Source organism: Mesoplodon bidens, assembly GCF_964165515.1.
Source record: "Mesoplodon bidens genome assembly, chromosome: 14".
Classification (NCBI taxonomy): Eukaryota; Metazoa; Chordata; class Mammalia; order Artiodactyla; family Ziphiidae; genus Mesoplodon; species Mesoplodon bidens.
The window spans coordinates 51,074,095-51,093,830 of record NC_138170.1 but is presented as its reverse complement, the minus strand read 5'-3'; the positions used below and the strand labels follow the sequence as shown (position 1 = coordinate 51,093,830).

General features: G+C 41.5%; 1 protein-coding gene across 2 annotated transcripts in view; it reads left to right on the top strand.

Moving 5' to 3' along the window:
• Positions 1-19,678, top strand: part of RHOQ (ras homolog family member Q) — a 37,429-nt gene extending 17,751 nt beyond the window's left edge. For both annotated transcript variants that reach the window (XM_081254632.1, XM_081254633.1), the window contains 3 exons: positions 15,525-15,689; positions 15,994-16,089; positions 19,460-19,678. In XM_081254632.1, coding sequence (XP_081110758.1) covers positions 15,525-15,689; positions 15,994-16,089; positions 19,460-19,615 — 417 coding nt within the window. In that variant the 3' untranslated portion in view covers positions 19,616-19,678. The remainder of the gene's footprint in view (positions 1-15,524; positions 15,690-15,993; positions 16,090-19,459) is intronic.
• Positions 19,679-19,736: the final 58 nt, after the last annotated feature.

Here is a 19,736-nt window from a genome sequence, read left to right as displayed (position 1 = left end):
TCTCGTGCCTACATCAGAGGCCTTCTCTGGACCTGTTTATCCCATTTAATCGTAACAACAACCTCTGAGGTAGGTGATATTATCCATCCCTCCCCCTGCCCTTGCTTTAATGGATGAGAAAACAGGCACACTAAAATTACTAGTGTGAGTTACACGTGCAGCCCGTGAGAGCAGCACTGGACCTCAGACCAGGCCCACAGGCTCCTGATCTGTATGTAAGTAGTTTAATTAGTGACTTGCCCTGCTGCTGGGGTCTTACTAGATTGCTTAACTAAGCTAGTGGCTCTCTGAAGGGAGATGTGTGCTGTTTGATTTTCCAGGAAGCAGCAGACTCCCTAAAGGGGTTGATGTGTGGGCTTGGAAAGGACTCAGCTTAGTGGGTTACACCGGGCAGGGCTGAGAGCTGGAACCTCGCAGGTTCCCGTGCAGCTTGACCGGGCTCTATGGTCCACGCCTGCTATGGTTGAAAACTGCCTCCACCTCCACCCTGACCCGCCCAGCTGCTCCAGCCACAGTCTCGCCGGCACTTCACCGATGGCCCTGGCCTCAGCTGCTGCCCTCCACCCCAGATGGGGGGATGACAGCTGCTGGCCCAACACTGCCTCCAAGGGTTTTATGAGGATACGCAGAAGAGAATGGATGTTCGAAACCCCTGGAATGACCGGAGTTTTTCTTGCAAAGCTTTGTTGTTTCCTTGTCTGCCCATAGTGTTGCTTCTTTTTGATTTTGTTTCACGGGCTCTTGGTTTGTTTTGGTCAATGTCACATCTTCCTAGCCAGGTTCTCTGTGGTGGGAAGTCCAGCTCCTGGATTGGCTGAGCTTCTGGGAGCACGAGGATGCTCATACAAACGTGGGTCCAGTGAACCTTTTACAGGCAGCAGCTGAAAACTGCCTGTGCTGTTTGCAGCACAGGGCAGAGAGGGCGTGTCGGTGAGGGCTGGGTGGCCACATCAAAGTCCACGTGCATCATGATTCTTTTTCAGTTCTCAGGTCCCGTTAACCATTGTTTTAAAAAAAATACATTTGAGGTATATTAGTTTAGCTATCTTCAGTTGTTTTAATAAAATTCCTGACTTCAGTTCTTGCCTGCCATGTAAACATATGCACTTAGTAAGCAACCACATTTCTCAGTGTGTTTTTCACAAAGTTGCTTTTACCCTCAATCCTCCTTTTCCACCGATTTATTCCTCTGTGCCAAATCTGCTGAAACTGAAGAGCTAAGGAACACTACTGGGCATGGTGATAAGCTCGCAGCCACCACACAGGCTCCACGCTAGCTCATTTAATCTTCCGACAGTTTAGTCCATTTTATAGATGAAGGAAACGGAAACGGTAAGTAACTTGCCTGGAGCCACATAGCCAGTAAAACTATGATTCAAAGATTTAAAAGGTCTGTGTCTAAAACCTGTGGCCTACTGCTTGCTTAGAACAAAGGGGCCAGGAGGGTCCTAAACTAGTTGATGGGAGAACTGCCTTCCTGCCTCATTTCTCCCCAACTGTCCTGTAACTTTGGACAAGTTGGACGAGTTTCTCTGAGCCTCAGTTTCCTCATCAGTAAAGTGGGAGCTGCCCTATCTCATAGGATGATGGTGAGGATTTGGTGGGATAGTAGGGCTAGTGTGAAAGCAGGAGCAAGGTGCTCTGTGCTGTGAAGCAAAATAAGGCTAGAGTAACGTAATGCGGTGACTCGTTAATAAGCCTGGAAAAGAGCTCTGCTGGGAGCCTCCTGTAGCACAAGAAGGCCAGAGCTGGAGGGGAGAAGATGAAGTGGGTGATGCAGAAGAGGCAGAGTAGGGGTTATGAGACATGCCCGCAGGAGGGTAAGCTGTGCTCCACAACGTGGAAGCGTGTCACGGGGATGAATGCAGGTCCTGAGGAGTGGATGGCTTGGGTATTTCTGCCAGGGACTCCCTGCAGGGAAAGGGTGTTTCTGCCACGTGCAAGCACCTCTCTGAATTTCAAAGAAATCTGTGTGTGTGTGTTTGTGCACGCATGTGTGTGGGCCCATGAGGACCCAACTTTGCATACTTGTGGACCTATGTTTATTTTCCTTAAATTAAGGTGAAATTCACACAACATAAAATTAATCATTTTTAAGTGTACAATTCAGTGGCATTTAGTACCCTCACAATGTTGCATAACCTCCACCTCTGTCGAGTTCCAGAACATTTTCATCACCCCACAAGAAATTGTGTGTACTTTCTAAAGGGTCTGTTCTGTGAAAATGTATTTGTGAACAGCATTAGGTCATCCTGATTTTGCCTACCCGCCCAGAAGCCTCCCTCCCTCATCTGCCTGTCCCGTGTCTTTGGCCAAGGACTGTGGTCCAAGACCTCAGATTCCAAATGGGTTTGCTAGTTATGGTAAACTCCTCCATGCAGTGTGGCTGTCTCTGGTGGGCATGGAGAAAACCAGCATTTCAGGGTTAATCAGAGGGTAGTTCCTGAGGCTTCTCTCACCGCTTGACTGCCTGTTCTTAGTGTATTAGAAGTCTGTGTTTAAGGGTGTCTGCCAGTGAGAGACTTCAGTCTTCGTAAGCCTCTTCCTCAGCCTCAGAGGCAAAGAAGGTAGGTGTTAGTCCACAGTGGAGGAAAATGATGCTTCCTCCACATTTGGCCATCTGTAACTCCTAGTTCTATGTTGGTGCCCTCGCCACATGGGAAGCCCAGGTGACCTGAATCCACATTGCCCAAGGGTCCTCTGTAGTTCAAGCATTAAAAGGGTAAGAGAGCTGTTCCCCTGGAAGTGTCAGGCCTGGTACTTATATATGCCTGCCTCCAAATAGCTGGCCCTGGGCAGCATCCACTCGCCTGTGATACAGGGACCACAGCACTGGCCAATGTAGTGGGGATCCCTGAATAGTCTCCATGATCTGCAGAGATGGGGCCAGTGAGTAGCAAAGCCTTCCATACTGAGTGAGGGGTGGAGGGAGAGAAAGCGAGACAGAGACAGAGACAGAGAGGAGGAGCAGCAGAAGGAGAAGAAGGGGTGAGGAAAGAGCTACCTTCAGTCATCTAGGGACTACTTCATGCTGATTCCACTACTTAGATCTTGTGCTCACCCAGGAACCAATATCAGGCACACCTCAGAGATACGGCGAGTTCAGACCATGCAATAAAGTGTATATCGCAATAAAGTGAGCATATGAATTTTTTGCTTTCCTAGTGCATGTGAAAGTTATGTTTATACAGTGGTCTATTAAGTGTGCAAAAGCATTATGTCTAAGGAAAAAGTGCATACCTTAATTAAAAACTATTGCTTAAAAATGCTAACCATCACCTGAGCCTTCAGTGAGTTCATAGTAGTAACATCAAAGGTCACTGATCAGGGACTTCCCTGGTGGTCCAGTGGTTTAAGACTTCACCTTCCAGTGCAGCGGGTGTGGGTTCAATCCCTGGTGGGGGAGCTAGGATCCCACATGCCTCACAGCCAAAAAACCAAAACAGAGAACAGAAACAATATTGTAACAAATTCAATAAAGACTTTAAAAATGGTCCACATCAAAAAAAAAAAAGATCACTGATCATAGATCACCATAACAAATATAATAATGATTTTTTAGAAAGGCCTGAAATATTGCGAGAACTACAAAAGTGTGACACATAGACATGAGGTGAGCAAATGCTGTTGGAAAAATGGCACCAATAGACTTGCTCGCTGCAGAGTTGCGACATACCTTCAATTTGTAAAAAATGCAGTATCTGCAAAGTGCAATAAACTGAAGCGCAATAAAATGAGGTATGCCTGTGCTTTGGCCAGGGGGCAGAGAATGAGCCCCGTGGACCTTCATTCTGAAGGACCTTCAGTCCTTCATTCTGATTGGACTACTTGGATCATGTGCCCACCTAGGAACCAGTGACTTTGGCCAGGGGGTAGGGAATGAAATTCCATGATTGGCTTAAATCCAACCGGGAATTCTTTAAGCTAAATATGGGGTCAGGGTTCCCAGGGGCATGTGTCTGAATAGAGGAGTGGTGGGTCTTGAACTAAATCAGTTTTGGAAAGAAAGAACAAGTAGGAGAAGGATGCCGGGTAGACAGTCAATGATATCCTCCATCCTAGATAAAACAAATGTCAAGACAATGGAAAAAACGTGGTGGTGAAAAACAGTAGCAGGAACTAAAATGCTGGAAGAATTGCTCCGTCTGAGGCTCTGCGCCTTACAGCTCACCTTATTATTCAGGAAGGTGGGTTGGACAGAGAAAGGGCCCTGATCTTAGGAGGCAGTTGGAATCTTGGCTGAAAGTGGTAACTGCAACCTGAGAAATTCACCTGTTAGTGGAGGATTCAGACGCTTTATCCACCATCTCCAGCTTTGCAGCCGGTAAAGGAGGTGCAGGCCACCGTGATCTGGCTGCAGTTTGCCCTTCTGACTTCATCTCCCACACGCTACCCTCATTCATTCAGCAAGAATTTAATAAGCAGTTACTATAAACCAGACTTTGAAGAGTAGTCCTCTGCCCTCACGGAGTCCTGTGGAGGATACAGATAAAAGAGGTAGTTGTATTACCATGTAAGAAATGGGACGACAGGAGAAGGTGTTACAGAGGGACCTTGATCTGAATTGGGGGTTTAGAGAAGGTTTGTTGGACCAAGAGATTTTTAGACCAAAGCTTGAAAGATGAGTAGGAGCTGCCCAGGTGAGGAGTGTGGAGAGGGAAGAACAGACTGGCTGGGCAAGTGGTTGACTTACTTTGTGTTTGGGGTTGATACTGAGGACTCCCAGGGTTATTGTTTGATCCTGATGGAGTGGTGATGTCTTTTCATGAGACGGTGAACTCAACAGGACTTGCAGATTTGAGGGGGAAGAAATGACTTTAGTTTAGAAATGTCGAATTTGAGATACTTCTGGTTCAGCCAAAAGGAGGCATCTAGAGCTGGGTCTGGAACTCAGAGGCAGAGAGCTCTTCCAGATAATTGTTTCCCACTGTCTACTCAACACCTTGAGCTTAACGTGCCCGAAATTGGCCTCTTGAGTTTTCTCCCTAATGTGCTTCTCCACCTTCAATCTTCCTCATCCCTGTAAAAGACATTACCCATCCAGCTGCACAAGCTGAACCCTGAATTATTCCAGAAGGCTCCCTGGAGGCATCTGTCAGGGCTTTTCTGCCTTGGGCCTTTTGCCCCTAGTGTCCTGTACCTGGCTTCTCAAAGCATCCCTCACATCTCAGGTTAGACGTCGCTCCCTCCGAGAGGTCTTTCCAGACCACCCAGACTGAAGCTGGTCGTCCCGGTTATTCTCTCTCTCCTGGCTGTTTTCCTTCACAGCACCTATCCCAGTTCGCATTTATAATCATTTTTGTCCCAATTTGCTAAATACCTGACTCAGTGCCTCTAGTATATTAGATCCATCCCCCCTTTGATAACAATTTTTATAACATGTTTCTCCTATACTTATCTTCAAATGAAGTCTATAGCTAATATAAGCTTTCTGTATATATAATTTTAAATCAGTATAACATCCTGGCAGTAATAGGAAGGAAAAATAAAAGGGAAGTAATTCATAATAAAAATATTTATTTCAGGGCTTCCCTGGTGGCGCAGTGGTTGAGAGTTCACCTGCCGATGCAGGGGACACGGGTTCGCACCCCTGTCCGGGAAGATCCCACGTGCCGCGGAGCGGCTGGGCCCATGAGCCATGGCTGCTGAGCCTGTGTGTCCGGAGCCTGTGCTCCGCAACGGGAGAGGCCACAACAGTGAGAGGCCCGCGTACCGCCAAAAAAAAAAAAAAAAAAAAAAAAAAATTATTTATTTATTTATTTATTTATTTATTTATTTCAGTATTAAATTCCTAAGTTCCCAGGGCTGAGTACTCAGAAATCATAATGAAGTAGTCAGGTGAACAACCATGAATGCAATAGCTCTAAAAGTTGACTAACGGATTTGTGTTTTAGTGAGATATATTGCCAGTGGTGTGTAATTTTCTGCAGTGGTAAGCAACTCCTGTAATGTTTGAACAACATCAAGTAAATCTACCTTTCTACTAATATGCAACAGAGATAGATCCTAGATTCAGATCATTATTAAAAGGTTTTTCATAGTCATGCAGTGCCTAGAGGTACACTCATCAATCATGCAGGACCCAGGACTGTTTTTCACTACACAGGTCAGGTAGCACCCTGGCTCCCACCCCTAAATGCTGGTAGAGTTCCCCCATTCGTGCTGACGATCAAAAATACCTCCCGCATTTCCACAGTGTCCCCTGGACCTAGAGTAGTCCTGCCCTAGTGGGGAGGCACTTGCCTCTCCTCTGTTGTACCGTGAATTCCACGAGGGCAGGATCCACGTCTGAATCTCACTGGAGTACACAGTGTTCAGCACCTAGTGGGCATATATTTGTTGAAATGAAAGAATGCATGACTATTCCATCAACATGAAATTTGTACCAAAAAATGTTAGGAAAGGAGTACACTGCACAGAAGTGTGACCTGACATTGACCTTCCTTCTGCATGCCTTAGGCCAGCTGACCTCTGTTTTAGTGAAAGAGACTTGCAATTATAGCTCCAGACAATGTAGAATTGCAGCTCTTAAATCCTTTACAATGAAGGAAGTCATCTCACCATGCACAAAAGAAACTGCACTGGCTCTGAAGTTGTGGTTTGTCTTTTTTTGGAAAGTCAAGCTTGTCTGTCGAAGAGCTCAAAACACTTGACCAGCTCTCTCATTTATCTTAACATGTGTATGCTATATTTATTCTCCCCTCACAGATGGGGAAATGAAGCTTGCCGAAGGGCCATATTTAGTTGAGTCTTGATCCTCTGCCTTGGGGGGTCAGCTTAGATAAAACAGTATCCTAAAACTCAATTTTTATGCAGTAGTTTAAACCTCCACCCACATTAAATCTGTTACTAGGGCTGCTCACAAGGGTAAAAAGTGTTAGTTTGTGCGTTTTTAACCATGTGACGTGGCGATCTAGTTCAGTCCTCTCCTTTTAGAGATGAGGAAGTGCAGGTTCACGAGACACGGTTAGATAATGGCAGAACCAGTTCTCCAGCTGGTCGTCTTTCTGCTACCGCACATTTAAACTTTTCTCTCTCTCTTTTTTTTTCTCCAGCTAACCTAAACAGGAGTTATAATAAGGCAGGCAGCCAAAAGGAAGATAATAATGGAAAAGAAGCCAAAGATCTGGTCCACTAGCTGCTAAATAATTAATAAATTAACTGGGAGACGGACTTATTCTAATCAAAATATAGGAAGATGACAGTTGCTTAAAGTTAGAAGCTGAACCTTCAGTTTCAAGAATTCTTTTACCAAGAGCTAATCAGGCTCCTGATAAGTAAATACCATCTCACAACTGAACAGAGATTTTAAAAAAAGGAAAGGAAGGAAGGAAGGGAAAAAAGTCAAATATTTTTAAAGTTTTTGAAAAACAATGACCTCTTAGGAACTTCTAGCACTTAAAAAAAATTCTCCTCCCCAAATTTTCTTTAGTCCACCTGTAGCAGGAAAGTGGTATGTAAATTGAGTAAACTCATCATCGATGCATTTTGAACCAAACTTACCAAAATATTCCACAAAAGAACTCAACCCAGCTTCCTTGAAAAAGTTATTTTTAAGGGGGTGAAAGGTGATATTTCACAAAGTTAAATACAAAATGAACTTGAAAGTGACAAAAGGATAACACAAAAAAATGAGGTTTCATAGACTACTGTTACCAAGAATTATTGAAGAAATGTTGATAATTTATAAGATTTCTGACAAAACACTTCATCTTCAGCATCTAGCTTCAGTCCATGTGTCCTCTTGGCTTTAGTATAGCACCTTTTAGGGGTTAGAGTGATTCAGGAGCCATGCCTGATACCTATTTTAGGCTTCTCACCAGAAACAGATGTTTCAGATGGAGATTACTACTCCTTCATTTACCACAAGCCACCAGTTGTCAGGGACATTCTTACTTAGTTCCCTTATATTTTATATATCTCAAAGTAGTCAGAAGCTGTTTTAGACTTTAGAAGTCTGGGGCTTGTCTGTTAAAGAATTATTCAGTTGTGGTCCCACTTTTTCTAGGTTGTTACAGAGGAAAAATGCTTACAGGTTTTGATAATGACTGTTTTCTGAATCAAAGTAACGTCCTGGATTATTCAGAGGCATAATATATTCTTATAGCACTTACAGTCTTCAAAGCACTTGTCGTTGATAATCTCCCATTTTACAGACTGATAAACAAAGGCTCTAAGAAATAAGTGACTTGACCAAGGCCACATGCTAGTAGGTCATATATGTTCCAATCCTCTCTGTTCTGTAAGGCCCAACCCAAATGCCACCTCTTCTAAAAGTCTTTTTTTAGAGTCCCCTAATTACTACCTTTGGTTTTCACCACATTCTGACTTGTAATACAATGTCTGCATACATTTGTCTCCCTTGCCGTGAACTCCCTAAGGGCAGAAACCGTTATAAATGTTTTTGTCTCTTCCAACTTATCAATTCTTCCTCCTCAGTGCCAACTTTAAGCATGTTCTCTCATCAGCACCGCAGTTTCTTCTTCTGTTCTAGGCTGTGGCTTTGAGGTCTACAAAGTTCTAGTGAGGTGCACGGGCACACCATGGGTATTATTGCTCATTCGTGTTCATTGCCATATTTTTAACATACAGGTATCTTATGAGAGCTTTGCAAATGTTTAAATTGTTTTACAAGTCAGAAAGGATCTAAATCTTGGCCTTCCTTCATTTCCCTGATGGTTGCACATTCTGGGCACATAGTAGTGATACCAACCAGGGTTCTTGGCCTTCCCCAATCAATAGAAATTGACTAGAGGCCAGACAAGAGATTCAGGCAAGGCTTTATTGGGACCCCTGCTGCAGCAGGGGGGAGCGAGGGAGAACAAGCAGCAGATTTCCTTGCTTGCTCACTGGCTGAGCAGGGGCAAGCTTGTTCCTTACATGGGGTGAGGGTAGGGGTGTGTACAGGGGTTGGGCTGGAGGGGTGGCGTGTGCAGGGGGCATGCGTAGTACCCTGCTTTTCCTCCTGACACCCTGTTTTTGCTCCAGGCTCTTCAAAAGTGGCAGTTGGGTTTTTTGGTGTCTTTGTATTGATCTCTTTTGGGTCCAGAATTTGCCCCAACTGCTTATGCACACAGTTATTTTTAGTCTCATATAGTTTCTTTGTACCTTGTTGCTCCAGGAGAGGTTTATTCAGGCACAAGCATTGCAGCACTGTAGCAAAGGTTCCCAGGTCCCAACCTTTCTCAGTAGGTGCTTATTAATGTTTCTTTGATTAAGCATTTATATATTCACCTGCTCCAATTTACACTCTCCCATTGCTGTATCTGATTGCCTTTTTCTATGTACATGTCTTGAATTCCCAACTAAACTATAAGCTCCAAAGGGGACGAGGGGACGATTATTTCTTTTATTTGTGTGTACGTGTCCTTAGAACATCTTCCATGCAGTATGATCTCAAAACATCTTTGCTAATTGATTTTCAGTGACGAGTTGTGTGATAGAATACCACAAAAAGCATGGCAAGGCCTATACCACCCAACATGAGTGATTTTGCTTAAAGTACATATTTTGGATAAGTATTTTAAATAGGTGTACACATTCTAAAAACATTTATTTTATTTTTTTAAACATTTTTATTGGAGTATAATTGCTTTACAATGGTGTGTTAGTTTCTGCTTTACAACAAAGTGAATCAGTTATACATATACATATATCCCCGTATCTCTTCCCTCTTGCGTCTCCCTCCCTCCCACCCTCCCTGTTCCACCCTTCTAGCTGGTCACAAAGCACCGAGCTGATCTCCCTGTGCTATGCGACTGCTTCCCACTAGCTCTCTATTTTACATTTGGTAGTGTATATATGTCCATATATACACTACCACTCTCTCACTTTGTCCCAGCTTACCCTTCCCCCTCCCCGTGTCCTCAAGTCCATTCTCTAGTAGGTCTGCATCTCTGCGTCTTTATTCCCGTCTTGCCCTTAGGTTCTTCACGACCATTTTTGGTTTTTTTTAGATTCCATATATATGTGTTAGCATACGGTATTTGTTTTTCTCTTTCTGACTTCACTCTGTATGACAGACTCTAGGTCCATCCACCTCAATACAAATAACTCAATTTTGTTTCTTTTTATGGCTAATATTCCATTGTATATATGTGCCACATCTTCTTTATCCATTCATCTGTCGATGGACACTTAGGTTGCTTCCATGTCCTGGCTATTGTAAATAGAGCTGCAATGAACATTGTGGTACAAAAACATGTATTTTAAACAGAAGTCACTAAAGCGGGAGGGAGCACCCAGGTCCACGCCAAGGGAACAAAGGTGGTACAGAAATGGGCACACTTCTGGGCTGCTGACTGAGCTGGGCATAAAAAGGTATCTCCTGACTGATGGCCATTTGCTACAGTTCTCTGTTGCACCTGAAGGTGTTTTGTTTCCTCTCAGAGCACATTTCGTTGGTCTCTTATTGTCTGTGGACTCTTGTCAGATTGTCAGCGTGTGATATTGTTGAAGGGTGAAGCTTGTCATCCTCACAGATCAGGCACTCTTGATGAGAACGGAGAGCCTAATCACTAAGCTACCAGAATACACTGTAAAAAAATGGATCCCGCTGGTACTTAGCCAATTGCTAAGAAGCTAAAGATTTTACTAAGCAGTTCAACAATCCTGTTGACCAAATTCACCATTGTTTTTTTATGGTTTTGATGTAAGACAGTTGTCTTTAATACACTGAGAACATTTCAGTTACCAGGCTGAAATGCTTAAATATCTACCTTTAAAAAAAGTTTTTTGGACTAAAATGTAATTTATTTCTTAATTAGGAGGACACTAGAGAATTGGCTTTGAGGAATTCTTTTAAAAGAAAGGGCAGTTCCGCGTTTAACTTTCTTTGTGTTGTCAAATTTTAAATATATAGCTGGAGAGGAAAGAATTGCATGCCTCAATTTATTTATCCCCAAATCTAAAATTTCACATTAAGTTCACTCAAGATATTGCACAGTAGATTTGAACAATTGTATATGATGCAGGGTGCAGTATGCACAGGGGATCGTTTATTTTTTTAATTTGCTATCTATTATTAGACTTCTAATTACTCAGGCTGGATGGAAGCAGAAAGGTCTCATTCTGATAATCACTGCCAATTATTTAGCTGGAGATTACAGGCAGAAGGAGTTTATTTTAGATGGTTCAGACTTAAGAAGAAACATTTCTTTACAAGGAGTTCTAAACACACTTGTCTTTTTTTTTTTAACCCCAATTCTTCACATTTTAACTATTCCAACAAAAATCTACAGTTTAACAAATCTAGAAATGATTAGTCTAGTTCCCTTCCTTTGTGCCCACATGTCTCTCGAGGAAAATCAGTATGCACTGTGGTTATGAAAGGAATCTGTACGATAGACTTATGTTCTATAGAATGTTTGGATGAATATTTGAATGTTAAGCATTTCTAAAGAACTTTGCATTCACTTGCTTTTTATTTCTTGTAATACCCTCCCAGAGAAAGAGTGCACTTTCTATTTCCCTGATGAGGTAAAATTTTCATTAAAAAAATCTAATTTGGGGCTTCCCTGGTGGCGCAATGGTTGAGAGTCCGCCTGCCGATGCAGGGGACACAGGTTCGTGCCCCAGTCCGGGAACATCCCACATGCCGCGGAGCGGCTGGGCCTGTGAGCCATGGCCGCTGAGCCTGCGCGTCCGGAGCCTGTGCTCCGCAACGGGAGAGGCCACGACAGTGAGAGGTCCGTGTACCGCAAAAAAAAAAAAAAAAATCTAATTTGATTTTCTGAAAAAATGTGTAATTCTTTTTTTTATTACATTTTAAATAGTCTTAAGGCTCTCGAATCCCCCAAATGACTAATTAGTACAGTAATAATATATCATTCTCTTTTATTAATCTGAAAATTATACTGTCCTCAAGAGACCTCAGTTTGATTTGTGTGTTTTGATGCCAGAGTAGAAAATCCTATTTTGTCACTAAAGGAGTTTCTTCCCTGTGGTTGGAGAGAGAACGATGCAGAGCCAGGGCCGATGTGCCACTGATGGGACCCTGCGTGGACTGGCAGAGAATAGGAGAACCAGTTTCCCGTGGGATGAAGAATTTACGTTAAAGAGTTGGAAGCGTTCTTCTATGTGCTTGGCACTCTCCTGAGTGCTTTAGTTGCAATATCTCATTTATTCCTCATAATCCTATGAGATAGTATCCTCATTTCTAATTCTGTGAAAACTGGGTCTCGAAATATGGATGAGGAGAGATTTGTAGCAAGAGACCCCCATTCCCTGACCGTGCTGTGTGCAAGTTTGCTCAGGAACAAACTGCTAGGTAGTTGCCAGGTAGAATGCTAAGATCAAATACTGTCCCTTTAATTCTTCTTCTCGACATGCAGTTTGAAATAGGCAGTAGGGTACAAGAAGTATACTTAATTCACCAAATTGTACTATTTAACACTCAAACATTTTTTTTTCATTTTTTTTATTGGAGTATAATTGCTTCACAATGGTGTGTTAATTTCTGCTTTATAACAAAGTGAATCAGTTATACATATACGTCCGTTCCCATATCCCTTCCCTCTTGCGTCTGCCTCCCTCCCACCCTCCCTATCCCACCCCTCCAGGCGATCTGATCTCCCTGTGCTATGCGGCTGCTTCCCACTAGCTATCTACTTTACGTCTGGTAGTGTATATATGTCCATGCCTCTCTCTCGCTTTGTCACAGCTTACCCTTCCCACTCCCCATATCCTCAAGTCCATTCTCAAGTAGGTCTGTGTCTTTATTCCTGTTTTACCCCTAGGTTCTTCATGACATTTTTTTCTTAAATTCCATATATATGTGTTAGCATACGGTATTTGTCTTTCTCTTTCTGACTTACTTCACTCTATATGACAGACTCTAGGTCTATCTACCTCATTACAGATAGCTCAATTTTGTTTCTTTTTATGGCTGCGTAATATTCCATTGTATATATGTGCCACATCTTCTTTATCCATTCACCCAATGATGGACACTTAGGTTGTTTCCATCTACAGGCTATTGTAAATAGAGCTGCATTGAACATTTTGGTACATGACTCTTTTGGAATTATGGTTTTCTCAGGGTATATGCCCAGTAGTGGGATTGCTAGTTCATATGGTAGTTCTATTTGTAGTTTCTTAAGGAACTTCCATACTGTCCTCCATAGTGGCTGTATCAATTTACATTCCCACCAACAGTGCAAGAGGGTTCCCTTTTCTCCACACCCTCTCCAGCATTTATTGTTTGTAGATTTTTTGATGATGGCCATTCTGACTGGTGTGAGATGATATCTCATTGTAGTTTTGATTTGCATTTCTCTAATGATTAGTGATGTTGAGCATCCTTTCATGTGTTTGTTGGCAGTCTGTATATCTTCTTTGGAGAAATGTCTGTTTAGGTCTTCTGCCCATTTTTGGATTGGGTCGTTTGTTTTTTTGTTATTGAGCTTCATGAGCTGCTTGTAAATTTTGGAGATTAATCCTTTGTAAGTTGCTTCATTTGCAAATATTTTCTCCCATTCTGAGGGTTGTCTTTTGGTCTTGTTTATGGGTTCCTTTGCTGTGCAAAAGCTTTGAAGTTTCATTAGGTCCCATTTGTTTATTTTTGTTTTTATTTCCATTTCTCTAGGAGGTGGGTCCAAAAGGACCTTGCTGTGATTTATGTCATAGAGTGTTCTGCCTATGTTTTCCTCTAAGAGTCAAACTGATTTTTCAAACATGTTATACTTTTGATAATAGTCCTTTTGTAACTGACTGGGGTGCCAGCATGTTTCATACCCATTTTGCGTGATCTCTTCATTGATCATTTCTTAACACCAGAGCACTGCTTTATTCGAAACCAATTAGAGGCCTCCAGTTTTAAAAAGAAATGCTAAAGAAGATTGGGGGTGGCATTTCCCGTCTTGTCCTGAGCCAACACTTGAGAAATCTTTCAGTGCCCTTGGCTCCAAACTGCAGGTGTGCCCTTCAAAAGCATCGCAGAAAAACAGGAGGGTTAACTCCAAAGTCAAGAGTTTGAGATAATGATATGAGTTTGAGTGTAACATTGTAGTAAGAAAAATGTCAGAAGCTGACATGAAAGGAAAATTGTCCCATGAGAGAAATACTACCTGAAATTCTGAGTGGAAGATGTTTTTAATATGCCTTTAATTCCACATTCATGCAGTTCTAGTAGTGAAGCAGGTCATTTAAGAGGGGTGGTGGCTTAGGCCAAAAATAAAGTTTCCTTGAAACCAGATGAGAGGCTAGCCCTGACAAAAATGGAATCCTGACTGTTCACTCACAAAAATGTAAGCAAGTAGAATTTTGTGTCATAGGAAATAATCTAAATGAAACAGGATCTTCACTGTCTTTTGTGATGGAGAGATGCTAAAACAGCCATCAATAGTACAGCCCTTCTATAAAATGTGAAGCAGCAGTATAAATATGGAAGGCATATTTTGTAATAACCTAGAAGGGAAAAGAATCTGAAAAAGAATAGATATCGTGTGTGTACATATATATATATATATATTATATATATATATATATATATATATGCACACACACATACATATATATATAACTGAATCACTTTGCTGTACACCTGAAACTAACGCAACATTGTAAATCAACTATACTTCAATAAAAAAATAAAATAATATAGCAGTCTAATGTATTCTGGTCTGGAACCATGTCCAAGACATACTGAAAGGTGCAGAACAACAAGGGTTGCACAGTTTTTCGTCTGTATACAGATGTTTAAATATGTACAGTTGTAGGCATATACATGCACAGAAAATAACTGGAAAGATACATATGAAAAATCTACATTTCAGGAAAGAAATGGAAATTGGAGAGGAAGGGGGATTTTGTGGATTTACTCAGTATGTTTCTATCTTTAAATTTTCACACAAACATGCGTATGCACACACACACACACACACACAAAATTAAGAAAACTATATAAACAGCGAAAGCAAAGATTTAAGGTCTCAGTGAAGATGTATAGTGGTTTAAGGCATAGGTTCTGACGTAAAACTGCCAGGGTGTGAATCCCATCTCCTTTACTTGCTATGTACTTCCTTACACAAGTTATTTAATTTCTGTTGCCTCAGTTTACACAAATGCAACATAGAGATGATGGTTCTTATGTCATATAGTTGTTACAAGATTAAATAAGTAATACATGAGAGAGCATATGGATCATATGTTTAATAACATAGTGAACATTCAGGATATAATATTTTTATAAATGACTATACTTAAACATCTAGCTACAATCAATTCTGTGTGCAAACTTTTCAGTTAAAAACGCTTCCAGTGACAACTCTCGTCATCACAGTGTATTTTCTCAGAGTTTCACTGTGGACGTTAATGATACTGCCATATCTTACCCCAGTGGTGTTCAGAGCTTCCAACGGAAGAATAGCAAAGACAAATGGAATTATGTTGTTTTTTGTACTATGTCATACATTCCATTTGTGGAATAGTCCTGACTTTTTGCTTCTTTGACCATCTAATCTAATGTACATATTTGTTAGTAAACTCTAGAAATGGAAATAATGAGGTTTTTCTTTCTCCCTTAGGAAGACTATGATCGTCTGAGGCCTTTATCTTATCCAATGACTGATGTCTTCCTTATATGCTTCTCTGTGGTAAATCCAGCCTCATTTCAAAATGTGAAAGAGGAGTGGGTACCAGAACTTAAGGAATACGCACCAAATGTACCCTTTTTATTAATAGGAACTCAGGTATGTCTGCTTTGATTTTACCCATTTAAGAATAACCTCTGTGGCCTGCCTTGTGGTGTTGCTCTCAGGCAAATGGCCCCAAGGTTTAGCAAATGAGATAATATATGTTTAATCTCAGTTGTTATAATAAATTCTGTCACATTTTTGGAAAAAGTAGTGTCAAAGAAAGCAGTTACTATATTAGTTGGTTTTAAAGATGAGGTTCTTTTGTAATCTTTTTTGATACGTGGGGTTAAATGGGACTACATGCTTTATCTTTAAAGACTGAGAATGTTATGGGACATTATTAACGTTTCTTAACTAGATTGATCTCCGAGATGACCCCAAAACTTTAGCAAGACTGAATGATATGAAGGAAAAACCTATATGTGTGGAACAAGGACAGAAACTAGCAAAAGAGGTAATGCAACCTTTACAGAATTTAAAAATAAATGTAAATGAAGCTAAGGTAATAATAGAAGCTAATGTTTATTGTGCTTTACTGTATGCCAGGCACTGTGCTGAGTGTTTTACATGCATTAGATCATTTAATCCTTGCCTCTACTCAGTGAGGTTGGTCTACTAGTACCTCTGTTTTATGGAGGAGAAAACAGAGGCACAGCCTTGTCAGGTAACTTGTAAGGTCCCGCAGGTAGTAAATGGCAGAGCTGGGCTTCAGTAAAGGCCTCACTCTGGCCTTTACACCTGTGCTACACTGCCAACAATATTTTCCTAGTAAGTCATGTGTACAAAGAGGCGTCACAAATAGGGGCTGCTTAATCAGGCCCTTTCTTCAGTGAAGACTCATGGAGTAGGCAAATGGAGTGGAATAGGAGGACAATTTAAGTCTGCAGTTAAAAACAAAAAATTATGACTAGGTTGGAGAAGAAACGTGTTGTTGAATTCTCTTCCACAAGAGAATTTTTATGAAAGGTGGAAAATATTATCATTTTAAAAATATAACTGTGATGCACAAAATACCTTTTAACTTACATTCTTCCTCTCCCCAAAGTGAGGCTTACTTTTTTCTCCATTTGCCCCTAACATGATTGGATTCTATTTTTTAGATGTTATGACTTTAATAGGACTTTTGTGGAAATGGAATATAATAAGTTGTTTTTAAAAATACTCTCAGGAGGCAGAAGAAAGCAAGAAAACTTTTTGGAGAACAGTTTTTCCTAAAGCAAAAGATAAATAGCTTTACTAACAAGTTACTAACAAGGAATTTCACATATTAAATTCTGTCATCTAGGAGAGAAAGAATTTCTAAATTTCATAAAGGTAGAAGTCATAAATGAAAACATTGATGATTTAACTATGTAAAAATTTAATATGACATCAAATGCCAGAAATAAAATTAAAAGTCATAACAAACTTGACATTTATGGCAGAAAAATGGGTTAATATCCTTAGTGGACATGAACCCCTTGCATATGGATTAATCAGAAAAAGACATACGCATACCCCAAAAGGAAAAGGGACTCAGAACATCAATGGGAGATTCTCCAAAAAATGCGGATTGCCATTGAAGATAAAAAATATGTTCATATTCCTTAGTAGTCAAATGCAAGTTCAGTTTCCATCTATAAAACTGGCACACAAAAGAAGAGACATTAATTAGAATACCCACTGTTCCAGGTGTAAGCAAATGGGTACTCTGTTGTTCTGTTGGTCTTTGAGTAAAAGCCTCGACAACATGCAAAAGCCTTAAAGTCATGTACACTTTTGATCAAGCAATTTCATAGGGAGGAGTTTATCCTAAGAATATTATACAGGATGTGCTTAAAGAGATAGCCATAAAGTTCCTGCATTGTTTATAATGGCAGAAAAAAAAACCCTGCATCTATTAAACATTTATACTAATTTACTTACTGAGATGTTCATGTTTATTATGTAGTCTAAGGGGAAAAAAGTGGTTGCAAAACACCATTTCTAGACCTGTCAGCAGCATTTGGCACAGGTGGTCCCTTCTTGAAACACATTCACTTGGCTTCCTTGAACGCCCTCTCTTGGGCTTTCTCCCCACTTGTTGGCCTCTCCTCCATCTCCTCATCTCCCTATCTCTGAATGTTGAGGGTCCACGGATCAGCACTCTGCTTCTTGGATGTCTTTCCTTCTATATCCATACTCAGTCTTTAAGCTTGGTAAGCTTCTATCCGTCTTGTGGTTTGAACAGTCTGCTACTGAGATTCCCAAATTTCTATCTGCAGCCTGGACCTCTTCCCTAAACTCTAGACTTGGTTATCTAACTGGTCATGCAACAAGTCCATCCGGGTGGTAAGCATCTCAAAACTAACATGTCCAAAAATTCCCAATTTTATCCTCTAGGCTTAGTCTTCTCAGTTACTCGGATCAAAAACCTTGAAGTCACGCTTGACCTTGCTCTTTCTCTCATACCATTCAGTGAACCCTCCAGCAAAATATATTTCTCTGCGTTCAGAATATACCCAGAATCCAAACGCTCCTCTCTGTCCCCTCCTCTGGAAGCCTGGTTCAGGCCCCCTCCCTCTCTGGCCTGGATTACTGGAACAGCTGCTCACTCACCTTTCTGCTTCTGTCTGTGTCTGTTAACCTGTTCTCAACACAGCAGCCAGAGTGAGACTTTAAAAATAGAAGCTCCATCAGCTCCCTGCTCTGTTCAGAATCTTCCAGTGGCTTTATTATCTTCCAAATAAATAAAGGCCCAAGCCCTCACCCTGGCGTACAGGCCCCGCTACCTCTCTGCCTCACTCACTGTGCTCCAGGCACTCGGCCTCTGTGCGGTTTCCCCAATCTTCTGCCTCAGAGCCTTTGTCCTTTCACTGCCCCCTCTGCCTGGGATAGTCTTCCTGATGTAGACATTGTTCATTCTTTCACTCAAGTATCACTCTCTCAATGAGGCCTTGCCTGACCTCTCCCCACTCCCTATCTCCTCCCCCATTTTTCTCCAGACCACATATTCTACCTCTATATTTATTAGTCCATGGCCTTCTCCCTCTAAAATATAAGCTTCATGAGAATAGCTTAGGGACTTAATTTTGTTCCTTGCTATATTCTCACAATTGGCAAATGAGAGTGCTCTGAAACTTTTCAATGAACCAACGAATGGATGGATGGATGGATGGGTCCCCTCTCACAGTAGAAGCCAAAGTCCTTACTCGAGGTCGCTACCTCGAGGCTGCCTCACTGACTGCCTCTCTTGCCATTACCCCTGCTCACCCTCTCCTGCCACTCTGGCTTCTTTCCCACCCCCTGAATGCTCCGTGCATGCTCCTGCATCAGGGTCTTTACATCTGTGGCTCTGTCTGCCTGGAAACTCTTCCCCTAGGTAGCCCTCAGTGCTCAGACTTTACCTTGGTGAGCAGCTTTCTCTGACCACCACCACTGTCCTCTGCACCCTTTCCCTCCCTCACTCTGCTTTTTTTTTTTTAACCTGTAGCATGTGCCACCATCTGCTCTATATTCCTTTGCGTGTTCCTCCCCCAGTAGAACTTAAGCAAACGTAAGCATCACACAGCAGAGACTTTGCTGTTTTGCTCAGTTCATTGACATGATCCCCAGCACCTAAAAACAGAGCCTGGCATATAGTAGGTACCCAGTAAATATTTGATGAATGAAAGAATTTTCCATAGAGAAAGTCTGGAAGAATATACACTAGTATTTTAACAGTTAGCTGTCTCTGGGTATCATAAATATGGATGATTTCATTCTTTTTGCATTTTATGATTCTCCTTATAATGGTGTATTTGTGTGGTATCAGTTGTTGTAAAAAAGACTGTATGTATTTGTGATTTTTTTTTTCTCCCTCCCAGATAGGTGCGTGCTGCTATGTAGAATGTTCAGCTTTAACCCAGAAGGGACTGAAGACTGTTTTTGATGAGGCTATCATAGCCATTTTAACTCCAAAGAAACACACAGTAAAAAAAAGAATAGGATCAAGATGTATAAACTGTTGTTTAATTACGTGAGAAACGTCTTCAGTGGCCAAGTAAACTGTCCATTTCTCTCAGAAAGCATATGAAATGCTAAAGCTATACCCAGACCTCTTAAAAATAATGAAGCAGTTTAAAACTTGAAAGGAAAAAAAAC